Here is a 15,057-nt window from a genome sequence, read left to right as displayed (position 1 = left end):
ATTTGGACAATTTTTCCCTTTTGAAAAAAAATTTAATTTTTGAGAAAAAAATGTCAAATTTGGTCTAGGTGGGTGCTAGATCCGCCCAGCCAATGGTCTGGGCGGATACAGCACCTGCCCAGCCATGGTCTGGGCAGATTAGGGATGCAACTGGGGCGGGGAATACCCGTACCCGTCGGGGCCCCGCCCCGACGGGGCGGGGATTCCCTGCCCCGTTTTTTGGCAGGGACGGGGACGGGGACCAATATGGTCCCCGTAGTCGGGTACGAGGCGGGGCCGAAAAATGGTATCCCCGCCCTGCGGGGATCCCCGTACCCGTAAATCCTCGACGGGTAATCCCCGTTTTCCTGTTCCTGTTCCTGTTCTATAGTTCTATATTTATCACCTCCTCTTCCTGTAAGCAGTGTTGTTAATATAAAAGAATCTGGTTTGAGTTGGTTAATATTAATTTATTTGTGCTGTTTTTGTTATTTTAATTTTATGATTATCCAGTTTGTAGTTTAATAAGTTGTGTACCCAATTTTTGTTATCCTATGAAAACTCAATCAAAACTGACCTTTTCATCATCATCTTGCTTCTTTTTGGGGATTTTTGAGTTAACTTGAGCTTCATGTCCCTCCTTCTTAGATTCCTTTGAATCCTTACCATCCTTTTGTCTACGAAACAGAAGAAAAAACAATATTTCAGCACCTAATTCATAAAACTATACTAAACCAGTGTGCTAAAAAGTACAAATAAAGCATACCCTTCAGTAACATTAATGGTCTCATCACAATCTTTGCCTGCATCTACTTCACGAGGCTTAGGATTCTTGCTTTCAACTCCATTGAGATTAATGGCCTCACCATTATTAGCATTCTGAAGCTGTTTTCCAGAGACATTAGATTTTTCTATAATTGGGAATTTAAGGGTAAACGGGGATTCCCCATACCTACGGTTTCCCCGTGGGGCGGGGACGGGGGACAGTTTTTGTCCCCGTATAGTTGGCGGGGACGAGGACGGGGAATCCCCATTTAGGCGGGGACGGGGATGGGAAACCAAATCCCCGTCCCGCCCCGTTTACATCCCTAGGGCGGATCCAGCATCCGCTCAGCCAATGGCTTGGGCGGGTGGTATATCCACCCAAGCCATTGGCTGGGCGGGTGCTGGATCCGCCCAGCCCATTGGCCGGGCGGATCTAGCACCCACCTAGACCAAATTTGGGTCTATGCACAATCCTACACTTTTTAGCGACGGAAAATACAAAATTCTCTAATTTTTTGTGACGAAAAATGCCAATCGTCACAAAAAATATGCATTATGTTCATAATTTTTTTTGACAAAAAAATGTAAATTTTATTGTTTCCGACTCATAATCATCCATTTTCGAGATTCAAATTGTCGCATATCAATTATTTTCATAATTTCAATTATTATTGTTCGAGTTTGTGATTTTAGAGAAAGAATTTTTATTTTTTTTATCAAAATTATGAAAAGGGCAAAAAAGTCCAAATGGGGGCAGTAACAGTGATTGGGGGGCGGTATGAAACAATTCACTTTATTTAATATGGAGGTCTAATAATTTCCTTTGTTAAAGGATAAACTTAATAATTAATAAAAAAAAAGTACTCATTCAACCAAAAAAAAAATACTTATTTTCTTCATGTTTCACGGATTAAGTGACTATTTGTTTTCCTTTGTCGAAACTGATTTTTGTTTTTTAAGTCTAAACGTAAGACAAAAATTGTTTGATAAAAATTCGAAACAACGGCTTTTAACAGAAAACTCGACTAATATATATCACCTACTAGTAACAGCAAATAGGAACACGTGAAACAAACGGGCTTTAAATGCACCATTGATTAGTGGACTTTCATAGTTGTCATAAAACAGTAACTCAATTTCAATTTGTCTCAATAAGTATTCAACTTTGAATTTTGTCTACATTAAGCCACTTTGTCAAATTTAAGCGAACAAAGACACCGAAAATATAATATCGCTTCCACATCATCACTGACCAACTTTCACTGTTTACAAAACAAGATGTGACTGCCACCTAGAAGACACGTGGCTACCACGTACTTGCCGAATAGGTGGCGGCCACATATCATTTCAGTAAGATAGGTGGTAGGTGATAAGTGTCTATTTCAGCGATAAAATACCCACTTGTTATGCTATTTGTTAGCCGGTTTGATTGTTATCACGGGTTTTATTGCTTGTTTTGTGTATTATGCCTCTATAGGGACTTATTATGAAGAAAGGAGCTGAATTGGGGCTATTTGGAGCTAATTTAGCTAAAGATAAAATCTGGAGCTGTTTTAAAGACCTGAAGTCGAAGCTGGGAGTTAGTCTTGCCCAAGACTACGAAGCAGGCGGACAAAAATCTTTCCAAATATATCAAGTGTGAATCTGTTTCATTCCATCACGTTTTCAGATGTCTATTAAGGAGTTTTGAGCCTACAAATCAGGAAGGAAGAAGTCAATTAGTATTAGGAAGTTAGGATATTTATTTTTTATAATTGTAGTTAGGATTTATCCTAATTAGGGTTGGAGAACTCCTATAAATAGGAGAGGATCTATCTCTAACGGCGATTCCGTTTTAAAATCAGAATTCAGTTTTAAATTCAGTTTTCATTCCGTTTTTAGTTTTTAGGTTTAGGTTTTATTTTTATTTTGTTCTCTCTTTCACAAGAGAGAAAGGTTGTTCTCCATGGTTATTTGTAGCTAAACTTCTATTTTCAGTTAAAGGTTAACTCAGAGGAGGTTTTCTTTATTATTGTGAGGCTGTTGTGCTTTAATTCTTATCTTACTGCTTATTTGTTCATTGCATTTTAGGGATTTATTCTCAATTGATTATTCATTCTTCGAATGATAACTGCAGGTCGTTCTTTGAATTGGATTGTCATATGGCTGAATTGGTAAAGTTAGAGTCTTACCTAAACGAACCAATCATAGTAGCAATCGATAATATAAATTAAGTTAGTTTTGTATTTGAAAGAATAGATTCAGATTTGACAACCTGAGATTGTCTTTCATGTGACATTAATACAAAAGTAATTGGATTTATTTGAGTCGAATGAACAAATAACTTAGTTTCTGAATCATCTACGCTGAGTGTCGATTGGCTATGGTCGGGTTCTTCTAATTCATAAGGCTGTCAATAGATTGAATCTTGACCGCTGAGGCTGGATTATTTATTAATTAGGAACTAGTTATTTGCCGTGCTTGACTAGTTTAATATTAAGGAAGAATACTCCAAACTGATCCGGTATGTGTATAATAGTCTATTTTATCTGTCAATGATCAAGACTAATTGAATTCCTTGCCTGAGAACCCCTTAGTTGAAATCTTCTTTATTTATTATATTCAACTTCAATTTTGATTTTTGTTATTTATGTTAACTTAGTTCATCAATCTACTCAAATCCCCCTTTATTTAATTTTGTTATTTTCTTGGTTATTAATTTAGTTAAATCAGTACTAATCCTTTGGGTTCGACCTTTACTTACCCTTGTGCAAACGGAAAAAAACGTGGAGAACGAAAACAAAACATGAAAAAAATAAAAAGACAGAAAAATAACAAATGGAAAAAACGGAAAAAATACAGTGATCTAAACTCTAATATGATATAATTTTTAATTGTATATGTTTGATATAATTGCACTAGTATTTTATGATTTTTTAATGAATGACCACAATAAACAAAAATGAGGTTGATTTCACTTATAACCAATATATCTTTTTCTTTTTTTCAAATTTAGATGGCTTTAACAGTTGTTCAATATTTTACTTTTCTTTTCCTTATACTAAATTTTAAAGGTATTTTAAAATTGAACAATAATTAGTTAACTCAAATGGAATAGTTCAATTTTAATTTGAATGTAAAATCGGATATTTGTTGTATCAAACTTGATAAAAGCAACAAATTCTTGGAAAACTGTGGATTTTATCGGCGTGACGATTAAATTTTTTTAAACTGAAACAGTTGACGAACATTGTAGATTACACAAATCTTTCAAAACTAAGAGCTCTTATTTGCAAGGCATAAACTAGTTATCCAAGAAATAAGTTTTTATTAAGTTATCATGTTGAATATGAGAATCTAAAAATCTCTCGCTTTTGTCGAGTCTGTGCCGTTTTTCCTTAACCTAGTAGGGCTGTCGCCTTCCGGTTGCACCACCTTCACTGTTCCTTCCCTTCTCTTCTTTAACGTAACAATCCTAAACTGTTTCTCGCCATCATGAATGCCTCGCAACACCCGAATATCGAGGACATTACGGACAATTGCGCTGATAACACCCTTGAATCGAAAAATATGGTTGGGTTAGTGGTACAGGCTGATGAGATACTGGTGCCAATCCGTCCGCCATTGTGGGGTATTGTGGGGAAGTTTCTTATGGATAAAGCTGTTAAAGTTCCTTTTATGAAGAATACATTAGCTGAAGTGCGGATGCCTGCTAAAGGACTGTGTATTGAAGACATAGCTCCTAACTTGTTTCATTTTGAATCTTTTTTTTCATCCTCTAGAGATGGAACGGGTGATCCGAGGAGTGCCATAGATCTTTGATCAGCATCTTCTTATTACCCGGCGACTTGAAGAGGTCAGAACCCGAACGAAATTGTTTTGAACAACATAGAGTTTTGGGTCTAAGCTTGTGATGTGCATGTAGGGTTTCGGTACGAGTCAGTGGTAAAGGGAATTGGGGACTTCCTGGGGACCTTTATCGAATCTGATTCTAATAACATGTTAGGCGCTAGGCGTACGTATCTCCGTATCAGGGTTCTGATGAATGTTCTGCAACCTATCAAGAGGAAGATGAAGTTGAGTAAAACTGGTGGTGAAATCTTCTAGATACAATTTAAATACGAAAGACTGTCGACTTTCTGTTTCTATTATAGTTCCATTGGTCAATCGGATAGGTTTTGTCCGGCATTACTAGAGCCGGAGGATCCTTTGAAGGTAGAGAAAGTATACGGTACATGGCTTAAAGCCCCGACAATAAGGTCTCAGAACCAGCCGCAATCCAGGTTCATGCTTAACAGCCCCCCCCCCCCTCTTTTAGCTCTACCGGCTATGGGCCCTGGTAATAACACATCTAGTGGGTAGGGTGTTGGGATGTCCTTCCAACTACCAAATTTTTTGTATACGGCATCATCTTCGAAACATACAGCTGCAAGCGTATGTATAAAAAATGTTGCACTATCTCGGGAGGTTTAGTTGATTAGTGAAGTGGTGGGTATTGAGGTTGCAGATCCCAAGCACCAATGGGTGGAGCAACCAGATTCAGGAATCAGAGTTGTGACATCGGGTCATATAGATTGGGTTACAGGAACACATGCCGTGGATTCGGTTCAACTTATACGGGTGCTAAAGTTCAGGTCTGCCAGGGGCCATGAGTGTATTATCATGGAACTGTCGTGGTTTAGGCAAAGGTCGTATAGTTCGTCAGCTAGTCAAGTTAGTAGCTAGACTAAAACCAGATTTTAATTTTTTTAATGGAAATAAAGTGTAGCCGTATAAAGATTGAAGCAATAAAAAAGAAAATTTCTTACAATGGCTTGTTTTGTGTGGATGCGATCAATTAATGTTGTAGGGGTCCGACCATGTGGTGGAAGACCCTTGGATCTATTAATTTGCTCGGTTTCTCTCTGAATTATATTGATGTGCGTATTCCTCTTCATGGTTTGTCGGAGTATCGATTAATCGGCTTTTATGGTCACCCTAAACGAGCACGTCGAGTTGAATTGTGGCAGTTACTAAAGTCTCTTTGTGGTTCCTCCTCTCTCCCGTGGTTGGTAATAGCGGACTTTAATGATCTACTTGCACATTCTGAGAAGTGGGGTGGAAACCGTCATCTCACTTCTCTTATCAATTGTTTTCTTGATACTATACTATTTTGTGATTTAGCCGAGGTTCAGTTGATTGGTTATTAATTTACTTAGGAAATGAGCAGAGGTTCAAGTGGTTGTATTGAGGAAAAATTGGATAGGGGGCTCACTAACTCACAATGGATGAATTTATTTCCTATGGCTTTAATTACTAATCAGGATACTCCCTGTAGTGATCACTCAGCGATGTTCCTCTTAATTAGACCTCGGGCGGTTTCATCTTAGTTTCGGTAGTTTCATTTTGGAAATTCGTGGATAAGGCTAAAGGGTTGTTCGTCGATATTGCAGAATGCTTGGAAATCGGATTCAGCGGCAGGCCTGCTCCAGCAATAGGCGAGTTGCAGTTTGATCCTGGCAGATTGGGGATGTTAGATAAGAAACAGATTCCGTAGGGAATTGGCGGAGTGCGAACGGGAGATTCGATGGCTGAAGGATAAGTCGGACCCGCTATCGTTATCACTATTCACAGCAGCCAGAAGTCGTTTAGAGTTTACTTTGTTTCAACAGGAAATTTATTGGAAGCAGAGAAGTAAAAAGAAAAGGCTTCAAGTGGGAGATCTGAACACCAGATTTTTCCACGTAGCGGCGACTAATCGGAAGAAAAAGAACATAATTATTCGCCTTAAGGATGAATTGGGTTCATGGGTGGATTGGAGTAATGGCATGGCCTCGATTATTTTTTATTACTATAGTAAGCTCTTCACCTCTACGGAGCCAGAGTTTATTCTAGGTAATGTCTAGTCCATTATTATGGTAGACATTAATGAAGAATTACTGCACCATTTACGGCTGATGAAATCAGAATTGCAGTTTCTCCATGCATCCGGACAAGAGCTTGGGCCTTGATGGCTACAATCCGTGTTTCTACCAACATTACTGGGACCTTGTTGGACCTGATGTTGTCACGGCTTGTATTAGGTGGCTCAATACAGGAGCATTCCCTAATGAGATTCATAATACAAATCTAGTGCTTATCCCGAAGAAGCAGCATCCAGAGTTTGTATCTTATCTGAGACCGATTGTCTTGTGTAATGTGAATTACAAGATCCTATCTAAAACTATCGCCAATCTTTTAAAGAAAAGTGCTTCATCACCTTATATCACATGCTTAGAGTGCTTTTATTCAAGGCCGTCTTATTACTGATAATGTTATGCTTGCTTTTGAAGTTAACCATTATCTTAACATAAAAACTCAAGGGGAGAAAGGTTTCATGTCGCTACAACTAGATATGGCAAAGGCATACGATATAGTGGAGTTGGAATTCTTGAGGGTAATGATGCAAAGGATGAGTTTTGCTAAAAGATGGATTGATGTAATAATGGAGTGTGTTACAAAAACTTCCTATCATGTTACAAACGATGGTCACAGGGTTGGGCCTATTATTCCCAGTAGCGGTTTTAGATAGGAGAATCCTCTATCGCCTTATCTCTTTCTCATATGTGCATAGGGGCTCTCTACTTCTCTTACAACATTAGAGAGACATGGTCTGATTCACGGGTGCAAGATTGCGAGGATGGGTTGCACTAGAAGTCCTGGGCTAAACTGTGTAGGTCGAAAGATGCCGGAGGGATGGGTTTTCGTGATCTGCATAAGTTTAACATTGCTCTCCTAGAGAAGTAAGGGTGGCGGTTAAGCCCGATCCACTGGTAGCTACGGTTTTTAAAGCTCGGTATTACCTGACTACATCCATCCTGGAGACTAATCTTTCTAACAACCCAAGCTTTATTTAGAGAAGTGTGCTTGCTTCTCAAAGGCTGATAGTGTCGGGGGCCAGGAGAGTGGTAGGTTCGGGTGACGGTATTAATATTTGGGAGGATCCTTGGTTACTGGATGATATTTATCCTTACATGGAAAGTCCCGACATTGATGACTGGAGATGTGAGTCGGTACAAAGCTTGCATAATCCGAGCAGAGGGAACTGGGATACAGATGTTTTGGGAGGTCTTTTCATTGATAGAGTCGTTGCACTGATCCGTCGGATTTCGCTTAGTGTTCAGGAGGTTTCAGACTTGTGGGGTTGGCATTGGGACAGAAGATGGCCTTTCTCGGTAAAGGCAGCATATCGTCGGTTACGAGAGGAGGAGGTCGTGGTTCCTATCGCGAGGACTGATACTGACTGGTCCGTTGTATGGCGATTACGGATTCCTTCAAAGATCAAAGTATTCATATGGACGCCCTTATCGGATTGTCTACCTACGAGAGAGGCGTTATCGATTCGCCATGTACCTGTAGCAATGACATATTTGATGTGCAATGTGGCTGTGGAATATACGCTTCACGCGTTGGTTGATTGCTCCTTGAGCAGACGAATGTGGAATTTCTCAGCTGTTGGTAATGGCAGCGGGAGATTTTCGACTTTCTCGGACTTTTGGACTTTTTTGAACCAGCGGTACAGTAAATTAGATGATGAACAAGCGGCAGTGATCTGCTGAAGCATTTGGCTGAACCGAAATAAAATGGTATGGAATAGTGTTGTTGCACCTATAGGGATAACATTTCACAAAGCTGAGCTCTTTCTCCAGCAATGGCGAGCTGCGAACCCAGGGGATAGTACAGACCGTGCTGCTCGTTCTCGGACACAGCCCAGACTGGAGCCTCCAGCGACGGGAAGGTTGAAGGTTAACGTGAATGGTGCATGTTTTTGTGAGATCGACTTGGGTGGATATGGTTTCGTCCTCAGAGACTCGACTTGGGTGAAAAGGTTTTATTTGCATTTGTTTTCATCGTTTTCCCTATTTTTGTTTTTTTAAGTTTTTTACATTTTTCAATTTTTGCTTAAAGTGTTAAAATAATACTATGGAAATAAATAAACAACATAACTAATCAAAATTATTTGGAAATAAAAAACACAATTTACTAGACGAATTATAATAAAGCAAAAAAATATTTTTTATTTTGACTGCCGCTCAGATGACATCTAGACAAACACTAGACGCCCCTCGGCACCCTCCTAGATACTACGTAAACGGTTAAAAAATGGCTAAAATACCTAAGGGGAAAAATTAGAAAGAATTTCTATTTTCACGCTTAGACACGGACAGTCTTTATTTTTAAAGGTTGATGATTAAATAATTATCAATAAAGTTTCTTGTCTGTCACATTTTCCATTTCATGTTTCTTCTGTAAATATCATAGTAAAATAAAGAAATAAATAAATAACTTTAAACGAAGACATACGTTATTAATTTTATAAAAATAACTCTCCAAAACACATTATATAGATAGTTTTTTTTTTTGAGAAAAATACTTGTATTTCCATTATATGATAGAAGAAGTACAACAAACAAAATACAAAGAATAAAACTTCACACAAGTAAAGGATAAAGCCAATACAAGGTCCACGGATGGATGAAATAGACTACAAAAAGCAAATAAAACTATAAAAGGCATGAAAAACATCAAACAATAATATACCATACACTTTTCATAAATTTCATCTATACATTATATAGATAGTTGATCCCAATTATTTGACATCATATAAAAACAACAAACCGAAACCACTCACTTAGTACAAAACGTTGTGGTGTCAACACCACATTAATTCATATATTCTAGAATGTTGTAATCTAATAAAAACAAGAAACCTCACGGGCCTAACAAACCCCAGTTCACGAGACCCCTTTTCTCCATACATTATATGCACATTTCTCAAAATGTTTTCCATACTCTTACAAAACCATGAATCCTCAACAACTTGTCATCCTCTTTCTCTTTTTCCTTACAACAACTCATGCCACTTCCCAGCCGCCAAATAACCAGACAATATACAAAATCTCAAAGCAACTATGCTGGGGCTGCATTGGGGAGTCACTAGAGTTCTTATATGCACACAATCTAAAAAGGGCAGCTAAATGGGAGATGCCTTTGATGTGGGATTTTGAGCTGGAGAAGTATGCAAGATGGTGGGCTGGGATTAGGCAGCAAGACTGTGCAGTGCAGCATTCATTCCCCGAAGGAGAATTCAAGCTAGGTGAGAATATTTATTGGGGAAGTGGGTCAAGTTGGAGACCAAGTGATGCAGTTGATGCTTGGGCTAGTGAAGAGAAGTATTATAGCTATGCAACAAATAGTTGTGTAGAAGGGGAGATGTGTGGACATTATACACAAATTGTGTGGAGGAGTAGTAGGAAAATTGGGTGTGCTCGTGTTGTTTGTGGAGATGGAGATGTTTTTATGACTTGTAATTATGATCCTCCTGGTAATTATGTTGGTCAAAGGCCTTATTGATTAATATATGGTACAAGTTCTCTAGTAACACAATAAAATTTGCTTACTATGTTATGATTGGATTTGCATCCTCTATCTTGCAATTTGAGTGATTGATTGTTAAATTAATGGTTGAGTTTTAATTATTTTATAAATAAATAACTAAATTTATTAATTTGATGATATTTTAAAAATTAGATTGGAAATTCAGCTGAATTGATAACTAGATTAGGAATCAATGAGTTCAACCGGTTGATTCAGACTTATTAACCGTTGTTGGTAATAATTCAGTTGTTGGTGAGACGCCGTTGGGTTCGGCCGTGACACCTCCGATGGTAAAGTCAGTAATGGAATTTGGGATTAATAGGTATTAAAAAATATTCAAGAGAGCGTTGTTAACTTGTCTCTAAAGATGTCCTGACGAGGGGTATATATCATCTCTTTTGTAAGAGACTTGCTTTAATTGGACCGTTGTCGTTACTCTTATTAATTGTCATTACTTCTATTTAATTGTCATTACTCCTCCTTCTAGAAGGAATAACGGTATCCTCTGGATTATGCATAATACAAGAGGTACAATGATGTGGCAATGTACATCACTTCCTTCTTTTCGTTGTTTTCTAGCGAATCTCTTAGACAGTCTTTCACGTAGATCTCAACAGATATAGATTTTGACGATTCTCTTGAGACAAGGTTCTTTAGACGGATCTCTTGTCATAAGACTTTGAAGGTGAACCTGTCTTATGTAGATTCGTCTGCTTTATTATGGACTCTTCAAGTTCTTGTCCTTTTATGTATTTGCCGATTGATGACATCATTCACAAATCCAGATGTTATTAAAAGCTCTTCTTAAAAGTCTAAAAATCCCTTTAAGGTTGTTCAACTTCTAGGCATGCCCTACATTTATTACTCCTCTACTAGGCACATTTCCTTAGGCTAGTAAGACTTAGACACATCACCAAACATTCTCGATTTTTGAAGCATCGTGTACCTTCTTTCTTTTAAAAGAGGTTTGAGTGGTGTGAGGGTAAATTCATTTGTGCTTTCTTCCTCTTGTCACTCTTTCTTTAAGGCGATTTCTAGCATAATCTTACGTTCTTCTTACGATCTTCGGATTTCTATGATTATGTAAGTGTTTCTGTTATCTTTGCTTTTGGTCCTTTTTTCGTCTTTTGATCCTATTTTGGCCAAGCTTCTGATAAAACACATTCCGACCGTGTAGTACCTAAGTACCCTTCTATCCGCAGTTAACCTTCTAACTCTTCTTCTGGTGAGGCAAATGAGATTAGCTCCTCAATTCCTAGGAAATAAGAGGGGGGAATCCCTTAGAATGGAATCTACTGAGTCTATTGTCACCCAAAAGATAATGGATACGCTCAAAGATGTGTATCCCTCGTTAATGGATTTAACCTGTATAATCCCTAGCCCTAACCAGCGATCGTCGAATCCCATTGACGAATGTTTCACAGTCTACCTTAGTCACATTGAGAGGGGATTTCAATGCCCGCTCTCCGAAGTAATTTGTGAGATCATCCATTCTTTCGATATCACTGTGTGTCAGATCCATCCTGGATGGTTAGATCTGATATGTTATTCTTATTTGGCGGAGAACATAAAGGTCCCTTTTGGGCCTAGGGTTTTTCGCACTTTTCATTCGATAGCCCAAAGGGATTCAGAAGATCATTCCACCTTCCTTCGAGAACCAGATTATGGACCTTTTTATAGAAAGGATTCGCACATCCATGAGTGGATACGAGAATACTTATATATAAAAAAAGATTAGGCATGTACCTCTTAAGTTTCCTCGTACCTGGAACTAGAACTCCAAGCTTAAATTTCCACTATCCTATACTCCAAATGTGGAACAGGCGAGAGCAGTAGAGGCGCTCCAGTCAGTCCCTAAAGAGTATTGGAGAACCTCGTTACCTGAGGTAAATAAGACATCGACAATCATATGGATTACTAAGTAACTCCCTACAGTCCTGAATGATACTTTTGAAATCAGAACAGTCTTCAATATTCGAGTTGAAGCTGTCAACAACTCCTTTAGCATCACACTCGAAAAGAATATTGTAGCAATGAAGAGAGAAGGCCTAGAGGATGGCCTTACGCAAGGCCAACACCTCTGCATCGCAAGCATCAACAACAACAATAGTCGAAGAACTGTAACAAGCCATGAAGCTTCCATCGGAACTATGAAGAACAGCACCCATTCCACTCTTGTTATCATTGTTGAAAATATATGCATTGACATTACATATAATGGAACATCGACCAGGCTTCTCCCAACATATCGCTTGAATGGATTGAGAAGAGTGAACAGTAGACTTACTCAGCTAATAACGATTCTAGGCAATGGCAAAATGTTATGATAAATCCACAGTAGACCCAGTTGACACCAACTTATTAGTCCTTTGTTACCATATGGTCCAAAGAGTGGCAGCAACTCGACACACAAAAACTTTAGACAAGGACGAAACAAATATGAGAAACTACCACTAAGAAAGTCAAGGTTGAAGGCATCAGTGTTATGCCAATATGAGCCCAGCATAAGCGCATCCTAGAAAAAGATGGTAGTCATGTTCGACATCAACTTGACCAAAAGGGCAAGTAATGAGAATATTCATACGATGCATAGCCAATCGATACCCAGCAGGGAGACAGTTCGAGTATAATTTCCACAAAAATGCTTTCATTTTGGGAGGCAGATTTAGGGTCCACATATTCTTCCAACCATATTTACCAACTGAGTTATTTCTACTAGTACTGAGGACACGGTAACCACATTTTGAAATGAAAATACCGTCTTTTGTATGATGTCAGATCAATTTCTCTTGAAGCATGAATTGGAATATTAATTTTGGTAATCATATTAGCCTCCTCGAGAATAAAAAAGTATCAATCTGACCCGATCCCAATTTTTAAAACCCGTAATAAAGAGCGTAACCACCTTATTAACCTCATCACCAACTACAATACGCCTATTGTACTAAAACTAGTTTACACTGCTTTGATAAATATTTATTGACTTTGGTGTAATTTCCTCCTCTAAATTAGCATTTGTTAAGTTATTGCATCCACTACTCCTTGGACCGGTGGCACAATGCTGTTTCATTTTCAAATATGATTAATATTTAAAGAAAAATGACCTCTTCTATAATTAAAAAGAAAAATGAGGTCTTGTTTAATGATTATCTGTCTGTCTCTGGCATCTTCAGTATTCGGTTACAACTCATAACCAACAAATCTTTTTCTTTTGCCAAAAGAAAATATAATTAAAAAAGTTCATCATTTGTTTACGAAAAAACATGTATTTAAATTAAAATGCAAGAGAATTGTAATTTTGTTGATATACATATATATATATAAAAAAAAATATGTTCCTTTTCTTAAGAAAAATTCTTGAAATCTCGTATTTTTTTATTTTATTAAGTCCGTTTGATTCTATTTCTTGAAACTAATTTTTTTCCAATTTCAATTATGAGATGCAAAATGTTGAGTTTTAATCGGTTATAATTACATGTGTTAATTTATATTGGAATTGCAACATCTTAAAAAAAGTAACAGATTCCAAAAAACTCGTAACAATAAAAGAAGTAAATGAATTAGCACAAGAAAAAAAAAACCAGCTAAAATATGAGCTAACTCATTTACTATAACTTAGGACAGAAAGACAACGACATATCGAGATTTATCGAGATTTCCTGCAATTTTGGATCACATAACTAAATTTGGAAAGATCATGTTTGTTGGAGTAGATACTCTCAACAACCATCTTTAGTACTTCAACAACAATTTTGTTATATGTCAAATATCACTATATTCAAACTGTAAAACTGTAAAAAAATAAAAAAAAAAAGTATGATAGTATAATTTCTGGAATTATTTTAAAACATATTCAAGAAGTAAAATGATCCACCAGAAACATAGTTAAAAAAAAAAAAAAAATCAATAAGGTCTTTCTCCAATATAATTACCAGGAGGATAATAATTGCAAATCATAAAAACACCCCTACCAGCATTACAAGTAACCTTAGCACATCCAACTCTCTGTGTATTCCTCCAAACAATTTGAGTATAATGACCACATTGTTGATTCCAAAAGCATGAATTAGTCCAATAATTATACCATCTCCTTTCAGAAGTCCAAGAGGTAACTGCCTGACCAGGATTCCAGCCCGTGCCGCTCCCCCAAAATATGTTCTCGCCGAATGGCCCATTAGAGTGCCGAAGCTGGCAGTCATTTCGGCGCTGATTGGCGTAGGAATGTGCGTACATGGCTAGGGTTGAGTCCCATTGCAATGGCCGCATTCTGAGTCTTGCTCTTGCTGCATTTTGGGGGCTCAAGAATTGGCTTGCTGTGCTCCAGTATAGTTGCTCTTGTTGCTGCCGATTGGTTACATTGTCTGCTGTTTGAGCACTGGCTAGATTGGTGTTAATGGCTGTTAATATAAGTAATAGGAGAGTGAGATTGTGCATTTTGAGAATTGAGAATTGGTTGTGATTAGAAGGTGGGATTTGATAAATTTATAATGAGATGAGATGAGATGTTTTGGGGGGTATAAAGTGTCAACTATATGGGGTGGCATCCATGTTCGATTATGATTGCCACATTTGTTTTTGTGGTTTCAATACTTTCTGTCATTTCTTTATTAGTTTTTTATTACAATTCCACAAAGTCAAAAACTATCATCACACTCCTCATCATTTCTATTTATTTTATTTTATTTTTATTACATCATATATCTTAACCATTTATTAAAAAGAAAAAATGTAGGACAATGTCAATTTAGTATTAAACGTATAAAATAATACCATTTTAATCTTAACTTTTCTAAAATAGTGCAATTTTAATTCTAGATAAAGTTTAATGCTTCAAAAACTTTGTGAAATAGTACCAATAAGACTATAATTGTACTATTTCACAAATATTGAGACTAACATGATGTTATTTTATATGATGAGACTAAACTGTTATTG

At 37.4% G+C, this 15,057-nt stretch overlaps 2 protein-coding genes across 2 annotated transcripts; one reads left to right on the top strand and one right to left on the bottom strand.

The window, feature by feature from the left end:
- The first annotated feature begins 9,517 nt into the window (after positions 1-9,517).
- LOC136203336 (pathogenesis-related protein PR-1-like) lies at positions 9,518-10,203 on the top strand. The gene has a single exon (XM_065994458.1). It carries the CDS (start codon positions 9,550-9,552, stop codon positions 10,096-10,098), a length of 549 nt encoding a protein of 182 aa, XP_065850530.1. The 5' UTR covers positions 9,518-9,549; the 3' UTR covers positions 10,099-10,203.
- Positions 10,204-13,767: 3,564 nt separating this feature from the next.
- Positions 13,768-14,625, bottom strand: LOC136203390 (pathogenesis-related protein PR-1-like). The gene has a single exon (XM_065994536.1). It carries the CDS (start codon positions 14,554-14,556, stop codon positions 14,026-14,028), a length of 531 nt encoding a protein of 176 aa, XP_065850608.1. The 5' UTR covers positions 14,557-14,625; the 3' UTR covers positions 13,768-14,025.
- Positions 14,626-15,057: the final 432 nt, after the last annotated feature.

This window comes from Euphorbia lathyris, chromosome 8 (assembly GCF_963576675.1).
Source record: "Euphorbia lathyris chromosome 8, ddEupLath1.1, whole genome shotgun sequence".
In the NCBI taxonomy this organism is placed as follows: domain Eukaryota; kingdom Viridiplantae; phylum Streptophyta; class Magnoliopsida; order Malpighiales; family Euphorbiaceae; genus Euphorbia; species Euphorbia lathyris.
This window is presented reverse-complemented; position numbering and strand designations above follow the sequence as displayed.